The following is a 10,582-nucleotide window of genomic DNA, read 5'->3' on the forward strand; positions in this document are numbered from 1 at the left end:
GTATGTGAAAATACAAAGAAACCAATATTCTGCATACATCAAAGAAGAATAAGAAACATTGTTTCAAGGTATACTAAGTGGTCAAAGATGAAACAAGAAAGTTAAAATCATTTATGATAAGTCAAGTTGATATCATGAAACTACTGATATGATGTTAACAAGAGCAATTTATCTCTACAGCAAACTTCACTAAAACACATAACCTCAGTTTAATCATGAGAAAACATCAGACAAACCCAAATTGTGGTACATTCTACAAAATACCTCACCAGAACTCTTCAAAACTATCTAGATCTTGAAAAATAAGGAAAGCTCAATAAACAGAGCAAAGGAGATGAATAAGGTATGCACTTTAATCTCCTATATTGGATTCAGGAACAGCAAATTGCATAGCAGTGTAAAACTTGGTGAAATCCAAATAAAGTCATTTACTTAATTATAAATTATCATTGTTAATTTTTTAGTTTATATATATATATATCCATATAGTTTTATAACACCTAACATTATAGGAAACTGAGTGAACACTATTATCTTTGTAAGTTTTCTGTAAATCTAAAATTGTTCCCAATTTTAAAGATTTGAGAGACAGAGAGAGAGGCAAGCAAGAGATAAACTGAGGAGAGAAGGAAAACAGTATAAGGCAGAAATACTAAAAACCCGGATACTGAAGTGGTAGAATATATTAGTTTTAAAATATGCATTATTGAAAAAATAGTTCCTTAGTGAGTGTACTCTGAATGTGAAAACTGAACAAAGATGTTGGAGAATCATTATCTTCTGGTAATGTAGAATGATGTGCAAGTAGTTCCCTTGTATAGTACTTGGTTGAATAGTTTCTCAAAACCTCAGTAATTATTAAGATATTAGTGTACTTCTTTTAACTATATTTTCACTATGGGAGCTAACATAAAATGCCCTTTATTTGCAGACAATATAGAGAAATTTAGCTAGATTCTTAAAGAGTAAAGATGGGTTTGGTTATAATTGTTAGTAAAATGGTGCCATTTTATCTGTGGCATCATCTATGCCCTGGGTGCTGTATTAGGCTCTGGCTCCTGTCACCATTGCTACAAGCCAGATGACCAGAGGGCCCAACCACAGGTGTCAGCTCCACCTCCACCCTAATGAGATTTGCTGCTCCTATTTCCCTGTCCCCTGCAAAGGTATAACAGGACCTGCTACCCACATACATGTCCTCCTGATTCTTCTCTCTTACTCTCTCACCCTCACCCCACCCCACGCCCGGCCCATCAGGCTTCCCCCACCTGTCAATAAGCCTTAACTCTGGTGTTTGGTGTGTTTTGTAATGGCCTTACAATAATCATAAGGTAATTTACTGAACAATAATAAATTTGAAATTTAATTTCTAGTAACAGGAAAATTATCTAATTTTAATTATAAAAATTTCACCCTGGATTTCTCAAAAATGATCAGCAGAAAATTATTTGCAAGTGTTGGAATAACATCCACAAATTCAGAAGACATTGTTTCTGGTTGCCTACTCCTTTATGCCCAAAATTACCTACCTTCTCAAAACATATTTTAGTAAAGTACTAGAACTCCTGCTGGCCAATAAGCATTTGGGAATTTGGAAGAAGGAGATTTATCTGAATTTACACAAAGCTACATTTATCATTATCTATCTGTTTCATTGAAACAATGAACTTAAACAGCAACTTATGTACCCAGAAGCAGGGACTGAAATAAAGACAGGTGCATTATGAAGAGCACTCTCAGGAGAAACCTATAAAGGAGTGAGAGAAGGAAGATGGGGAGAGAGATGAAGATAAATCTGCTGATTTGACTTCAGATCAGTTCTATCCTCAGGCTGATCCCCTAAGGAAGCTCTGGAATATAAATGCTTCAGAACCTTTCTCAGCTGAAGAAAAGGGAGATCAGCTTTTTACCCCTTTATCAATTAGTGTTTGCCAAAGGAATATCCTGGAGGATGGAGTTTGCAAGTAACTCCCAGGAAAATCCAAGGGAGTTAATTCAATAAGCCAAAGGCAATTTGCCAGAGAAGATTGCTAAGTCTTACAGCAGTAATCCCCAAAAGCAAGGGAATAGACAAAACACTCTGATTTTACAAAGGAATTCTGTTCAGGGACTAGGGTTGGGGACATACCTGCTACAACTTTGCCACAGCAGATAGATCCAGATGCCTTCACTGACATTTATCATCCCCTACTGTCATCTATTCTAGATTGTCCTCACCCTCAGCCATTATTTCTTCTGTTCCCAAGGGTTTTCTTGATCTGATGATCTACAGCTTCAACCCAAAGATTTCTAAGACCCTTACCCATGTCTGTTTTTTCCTATTTATAGTTAAAACTAGACATGTAAATTTCAAGTAAAGTGCCAGGAATCACTTGAGTGCCTTATACTTATCTCTGTGCCCCAATTATTCAGCAATAATCCTACATCCTGATTACGATTACAGCAAATAAATTCTCTTGTTAATGTGGTAAATGGAAATTTCTTTCCTGCCTTATTGTTGTTCTACTGCCACATTGCATCAAAAATACCCATAAGGCAATGATAGCTTTATTTACTAGGATGTTTACTGTTTACCCTGGTAGAAGAACATTCTCACTGCATTCCAGAGCCTTCAAACTCTCAGATATAAGATTCTAGGTAAAAGGGACTGGTGCTGTGACATAGCAGGTTAAGCCACCACCTGTGGTGCCAGCATCCCGTATGGGTACCAGTTCAAATCCTGGCTGCTCCACTTCTGATCCAGATCCCTGATAACACGCCTGAGAAAGCAACAGAACATGGCCCAAGTGCTTGGGACCCTGTACCCACATGGGAGACCGGGATGAAGCTCCTGGATCCTGGCTTCAGCCTGGCCCAGCACTGGCTGTTATGGCCATTTGGGGAGTGAACCAACATATGGAAGATCTCTCTCTCTCTCTGTCTCTTTCTCTCTCTCTTTCTCTCTCTCTCTCTCTCTCTCTACTTCTGCCTCTGCCTCTCCCTCTCGGTAACTCCACCTCTCAAATAATTAAACAAAACTTTAAATAAATATTCTAGGTAATGGGATCAAATACTTACAATTTGTTCACTCAAAGTGATATAAAGTAGAGAAATTTCTACTTCCACTTTGTAGTCTTGGATAGTAGTCATTTTTTTAAACTATAAACTACATTCGAGGTATAATACCTCAACTCTGCAATTGTTACCTCCCAGTTTGAGTTTACACCTTTAAGAGGCTAATCCACTATACTATTAGGCTTTCTGCTTCTGAATGGTACCACATGTGATAGGGAAAGATGGAACCCATGATCATGCTTCCAACACTATACTCTATTTGCCATAAATTATGTCTATTATTTGACCTATTGTCCATAAATCACAACACATATGTAAAATGGTGCCCGCCATCAGCCAAGCAGAAAAACCTGACTCTAGTGGTGAGAAATAACAGGAGGTTAGGATCTAGTGAAAGTGTGTGGAGCTAACGAACTGAGACTGTGAAAATCTGAGGGGGGTGCAAGAGAAATCACCGAGTACACAAATTCGGTAATGTTGGCAACCCGGTGAGAGAATGCAGAGTAATTTGAGACCACATTGAGGGCTGCATAAACTCTTTGTGTGGTCCCAGGGGTAAGCGTACGAATACTCACAGAGGCAGATTTCATAAATCAACTACCCTCAATTCCACTCAGCTGTGTGGAATTACTTCCCAACTGAGTCAAAAAAAAAAAAAAAGAGAGAGAGAGAGAGAGAGAGATCCAGCAAGCGAGAGAACAATCTGGGTGAGTCACTTTGGCACACCCTCAACCCTGAGTAACCAAACAGATCTCTCAAGCCACACCCATCACAGCCTCTAAGGATCCATCAAAAGCAGACAATCTACTTAATCTAGAGTCATAGTATAACAAGAAAAAACACCACAGTGAAGAAACCAAATATCTCCAACATGCCAAAGAAACGTAGAAACCGAGGTAACAAGAACAAGGAAGACACTATGCTGCCCCCAAATGAAAAAGACACCTCAATTCAAGATTATGAAGATGATGAGATTAAAGAAATGCAAGAAGCGGATCTCAAAAAATTGATAAGAACATTAAGAAGTTCTCAAAAACAAATTCTTGAACACAGAAATCCTTAATGGACAAGATAGAAAATCTCTCTCGGGAAAATGAAATATTAAGGAGGAATCAAAATGAAATGAAACAACTAGTAGAACAAGAAACTGTGATAGTGACAGGAAACCATAATGAAATGAAGAATTCAATAGATCAAATGACAAACACATTAGAGAACCTTAAAAACAGAATGGGCGAAGCAGAAGAGAGAATATCAGACTTAGAAGAGAGAGAACAGGAAAGGAAACAGGCAAGCCAAAGAAAAGAAGAAGAAATTAGAAATCTAAAAAATATTGTCAGGAATCTACACGATACTATTAAAAAACCCAACATTAGGGTTCTAGGAGTTCCTGAAGGCATGGAGAAGGAGAAAGGATTAGAAGGCCTTTTTAGTGAGATACTAGCAGAAAATTTCCCAGGTTTGGAGAATGAAAGAGACATCCTAGTACAGGAAGCTCATAGAACCCTTATAAACATGACCAAAAGAGATCCTCACAATAACATGTAATTAAACTCCGCAGTGAAACAGAAAGAAAAGATCTTAAAATGTGGAAGAGAGAAACGTCAAATTACTCTCAGAGGATCTCCAATTAGACTCACAGCAGACTTCTCATCAGAAACCCTACAAGCTAGGAGGGAATGGCAAGATATAGCCCAGGTACTAAGAGAGAAAATCTGCCAGCCCAGAATATTATATCCTGCAAAGCTCTCATTTTTGAATGAAGGTTAAAGAAAGACCTTTCACAGCAAACAAATTGAAAGAATTGGTCGCCACTCATCCAGCCCTGCAAAAGATGCTTAAAGATGTGTTACACAAAGAAAAACAGAAACACGATCATCAATATGAAAGAAGGTAAAGGAAGGAAACCTCACAGCAAAACATCACAGGAAACTCAAAGCATATATTAGAAAATATCTTTGGCAAATGGTAGGGCAAAGTTACTCCTTCTCAAAAGTCACATTGAACGTTAATGGCCTGAACTGTCCAGTTAAAAGACACCGATTGGCTGAAGGGGTTAAGGAACAAAACTCATCTATCTGCTGCTTTCAAGAAACACATCTTTCTAACAAAGATGCATACAGACTGAAAGTGAAAGGCCGGAAAAAGATATACCATGCCAACAGAAATGAAAAAAGAGTGGGCGTAGCCATCTTAATATCAGATAACATAAACTTTACCACAAAAACTGTTAAGAGAGACAAAAAGAGTGGCACTATTTAATGATTAAGGGATCCATTCAACAAGAAGATATAATGATTATCAATATATATGCACCTAATTACAGGGCACCGGTTTATTTAAAAGACTTGTTAAGGGACTTAAAGGGAGACTTAGATCCCAATACAATAGTACTGGGGGACTTCAATACTCCACTCTCAGAAATAGATCAAAAGACAGAAGATCAACAAGGAGACAGTATATTTAAACAAAACTATAGTTCAAATGGATCTAACAGATATCTGTAGAACTTTCCATCCTACACAGAAAGCATTTATATTCTTCTCAGCAGTACATGGAATGTTCTCTAGGATTGACCATATACTAGGCCATAAAGCAAGTCTCAGCAAATTCAAAAGAATTAGAATCATACCATGCAGCTTCTCAGACCATAAAGGAATGAAGCTGGAAATTAGCAACTCAGGAATCCCTAGAGCATATGCAAACACATGGAGACTGAACAACATGCTCCTGAATGAACACTGGGTCATAGAAGAAATTAAAAGAGAAATCAAAAATTTTCTGGAAGTAAATGAGGATAACAGCACATCATACCAAACCTATGGGATACAGCAAAAGCAGTGTTAAGAGGAAAGTTTATATCAATAGGGGCCTACATCAAGAAATTGGAAAGGCACCAAGTAGATGAGCTTTCAAGTCATCTCAAGGATTTAGAAAAACTGCAGTAAACCAGACCAAAGCTAGAAGGAGAAGAGATATAATTAAAATCAAAGAAGAAATCAACAGGATTGAATCCAAAAAAAGAAAACATTACAAAAAATCAGCCAAACGAAGAGCTGGTTTTTTGAAAAAATAAACAAAATTGACACAGCATTGGCCCAACTAACTAAAAAAAGAAAAGACCCAAATCAGTAAAATCAGAGATGAAAAAGGGAATGTAACAACAGACACCACAGAAATAAAAAGAATCATCAGAAATTACTACAAGGACTTGTATGCCAGCAAACAGGGAAATCTATCAGAAATGGATAGATTCCTGGACACATACAACCTACCTAAATTGAACCAGGAAGATATAGAAAACCTAAACAGACCCATAACTGAGTCAGAAAATGAAACAGTCATAGAGGCCCTCCCAACAAAGAAATCCCAGGACCAGATGGATTTACTGCTGAATTCTACCAGACATTTAAAGAAGAACTAACTCCATTTCTTCTCAAACTATTCAGAACAATTGAAAAAGAGGGAATCCTCCCAAATTCTTTCTATGAAGCCAGCATCACCTTAATTCCTAAGTCGGAAAAAGATGCAGCATTGAAATAAATTTACAGACCAATATCCCTGATGAACAATAGATGCAAAAATTCCCAATAAAATTCTGGCAATAGAATGCAACAACACATCAGAAAGATCATCCACCCAGACCAAGTGGGATTTATCCCCGGTATGCAAGGATGGTTCCATGTGCGCAAAACAATCAATGTGATACACCACATTAACAGACTGCAGAAGAAAAACCATATGATTATCTCAATAGACGCAGAGAAAGCATTTGATAAAATACAATACCTTTTCATGATGAAAACTCTAAGCAAACTGGGTAAGGAAGGAACATTCCTCAATACAATCAAAGCAATTTATGAAAAACCCACGGCCAACATCCTATTGAATGGGGAAAAGTTGGAAGCATTTCCACTGAGATCTGGTACCAGACAGGGATGCCAACTCTCACCACTGCTATTCAATAGTTCTAGATGTTTTAGCCAGAGCCATTAGGCAAGAAAAAGAAATTAAAGGGATACAAATTGGGAAGGAAGAACTCAAACTATCCCTCTTTGCAGATGATATGATTCTTTACTTAGGGGACCCAAAGAACTCTACTAAGAGACCACTGGAACTCATAGAAGAGTTTGGCAAAGTAGCAGGATATAAAATCAATGCACAAAAATCAACAGCCTTTGTATACACAGGCAATGCCATGGCTGACGAAGAACTTCTAAGATCAATCCCATTAACAATAGCTACAAAAACAATCAAATACCTTGGAATAAACTTAACCAAGGATGTTAAAGATCTGTACGATGAAAACTACAAAACCTTAAAGAAAGAAATAGAAGAGGATACCAAAAAATGGAGAAATCTTCCATGCTCATGGATTGGAAGAATCAATATCATCAAAATGTCTATTCTCCCAAAAGCAATTTATACATTCAATGCAATACCAATCAAGATACCAAAGACATTCTTTTCAGATCTGGAAAAAATGATGCTGAAATTCATGTGGAGACACAGAAGACCTCGAATAGCCAAAGCAATCTTGTACAACAAAAACAAAGCCGGAGGCATCACAATACCAGATTTCAGGACATACTACAGGGCAGTTGTTATCAAAACAGCATGGTACTGGTACAGAAACAGAAGGATAGACCAATGGAACAGAATAGAAACACCAGAAATCAATCCAAACATCTACAGCCAACTTATATTTGATCGAAGATTCAAAACTAATCCCTGGAATAAGGACAGCCTATTTAATAAATGGTGCTGGGAAAATTGGATTTCCACGTGCAGAAGCTTGAAGCAAGACCCATACCTTTCACCTTACACAAAAATTCACTCAACATGGATTAAAGACTTAAATCTACGAACCGAAAAAATCGAATTATTAGAGAGCATTGGAGAAACCCTGCAAGATATAGGTACAGGCAAAGACTTCTTGGAAAAGACCCCAGGAGCACAGGAAGTCAAAACCAAAATTAACATTTGGGATTGTATCAAACTGAGAAGTTTCTGTACTTCAAAAGAAACAGTCAGGAAAGTGAAGAGGCAACCGACAGAATGGGAAAAAATATTTGCAAACTATACTACAGATAAAGGGTTGATAACCAGACTCTACAAAGAAATCAAGAAAATCCACAACAACAGAACAAACAACCCCCTTAAGAGATGGGCCAAGGACCTCAATAGACATTTTTCGAAAGAGGAAATCCAAATGGCCAACAGACACATGAAAAAATGTTCAAGATCACTAGCCATCAGAGAAATGCAAATCAAAACCACAATGAGGTTTCACCTCACCCCGGTGAGAATGGCTCACATTCAGAAATCTACCAACAATAGATGCTGGAGAGGATGTGGGGAAAAAGGGACACTAACCCACTGCTGGTGGGAATGCAAACTGGTTAAGCCACCATGGAAGTCAACCTGGAGATTCCTCAGAAACCTGAACATAACCCTACCATACAACCCAGCCATCCCACTGCTTGGAATTTACCCAAAGGAAATTAAGTTGGCTAATAAAAAAGCCATCTGCACCTTAATGTTTATTGCAGCTCAATTCACAATAGCTAAGACCTGGAACCAACCCAAATACCCATCAACAGTAGACTGGATAAAGAAATTATGGGACATGTACTCTATAGAATACTATACAGCAGTAAGAAACAATGAAACCCAGTCATTTGCAACAAGATGGAGCAATCTGGAAAACATCATGCTGAGTGAATTAAGCCAGTCCCAAAGAGACAAATGTCATTTGTTTTCCCTGATGGGCGACAACTGAGCACCGAAGGGGAAATCTGTGTAAGTGAAATGGACACTATAAGAAACTATGACCTGATCAGCTCTTGTCCTGGCTCTAGATGTACAATGTAATACTTTATCCTTTTTAGTATTTGTTGCTGTTGTTGTTGTTTTTGTTCTAGTACTAGTGGTTGAACTCCGTAATTAACACACAATTATTCTTAGGTGTTTAAATTTTAACTGAAAAGCGATCCCTGTTAAATTTAAGAGTGGAATAAGAGAGGGAGGAGATGTACAATTTGGGACATGCACAATCTGACTTGCCGCAAATGATGGAGTTAGAAATGTACCAGGGGATTCCAATACAATCCCATCAAGGTGGCATGTACCAATGCCATCTCACTAGTCCAACTGATTAATCTCAGTTCACAACCGATGGCTCTGATAGGTCTAAGAATCAAAGGGATGACACAAACAAGACAAGTGTCTACTAATACTAACTGATAGAATCAAAAAGGGAGAGAAAGATCCAACATGGGAAATGGGATACACAGCAGACTCATAGAATGGCAGATGTCCTAAACAACACTCTGGCCTCAGAATCAGCCCTGAAGGCATTCAGATCTGGCAGAAGAGCCCATGAGAGTATTGTAGGCATGGAAAGCCAAGACACCATGGAAAAGAAAAAAAAAAAGAAGACGACCTAAATGAAAGATCTCTGTGAGTGAGATCCCAGTGGAAAGAATGAGGCCATCAAAGAAGGAGGTACCTTTCTCTGAAGGGAGGAGAGAACTTCCACTTTGACTATGACCCTATTGAAATAAGATCAAAGTCAGCGAACTCTAAAGGCTTCCATAGCCCTGGCAACTCATGACTAGAGCCTAGGGAGATTACTGACGCCATGAACAGGAGTGTCAAATTGTTAAGTCAGCAACAGGAGTCACTGTGTACTTCCATCCCATGTGGGATCTGTCCTTAATGTGTTATCTAATGTGCAATGATGCTATAACTAGTACTGAAACAGTATTTTTACACCTTGTGTTTCTGCGTGGGTACAAACTGATGTGATCTTTACTAATTATATACTGAATCGATCTTCTGTATATAAAGATAATTGGAAATGAAAAAAAAAAACCGTGGTGTTAAATTGGAAATGGTATAGAAAATTAATTAATTTAAAAAAAATATGCAGGCCTATTAATGGCTGATCTGTACAGTGATCTGCCCTCAAGGAGACCCAACAGGCCAGTCCACTGCAGTGGCTTTCAATGTGGTAAGCCTGGGCTTCAGCAGAAGTCAGCTTGTGAAGAGCCCTGGCAGCTCTGCCAAGAGTTGGATCACTGGAAATGGACCTGCCCTGGAGTCGAAGGATGCCCAGGTCAGAGCCACAGATCTTATTGGCTCTAAGCTGAAAAGCCCTTCACTCAGCCCAACTTCCAAAGTGACCACTGCAGCTGAGGGGATGGTCAAGCAGGGTCAACAACATTGCAGGCAGAACTGTAAATTTCTTGTTAGAGATGACCCCTGCCTTTACCTGGCCAGCTCTCCTCCCAGGCCAGCCAAGTAATGAAAGTCAACAGAGTGCCTTCCCCTAGGAGGTTCACACCTCCCTTAGGATGTACCCCATGTGAAGAGGTAGATAGGTCTGGGCCTCTTCACTTACAAGGCCTAAAGCCCACCAGATTATTATCAAGCCCCTTCTATCAGGTTCTATTTGCCTCTCAATCAGAAAGCTTAATTGTAGCTTAGACAGCACCTTTCTTAGCTCCTCTAATAATGACTCTGT

General features: G+C 38.6%; 1 protein-coding gene across 1 annotated transcript in view; it reads right to left on the reverse strand.

Annotated features, from left to right (window-relative positions):
- The window catches only part of ADAM32 (ADAM metallopeptidase domain 32), a 199,425-nt gene extending 197,937 nt beyond the window's left edge, over positions 1-1,488 (reverse strand). The window contains exon 1 of the mRNA XM_062213816.1: positions 1,414-1,488. Within this exon, the coding sequence (XP_062069800.1) occupies positions 1,414-1,488 (75 nt within the window). The remainder of the gene's footprint in view (positions 1-1,413) is intronic.
- Between the last annotated feature and the right edge of the window lie 9,094 nt (positions 1,489-10,582).

This window comes from Lepus europaeus, chromosome 16 (assembly GCF_033115175.1).
Source record: "Lepus europaeus isolate LE1 chromosome 16, mLepTim1.pri, whole genome shotgun sequence".
NCBI lineage: Eukaryota > Metazoa > Chordata > Mammalia > Lagomorpha > Leporidae > Lepus > Lepus europaeus.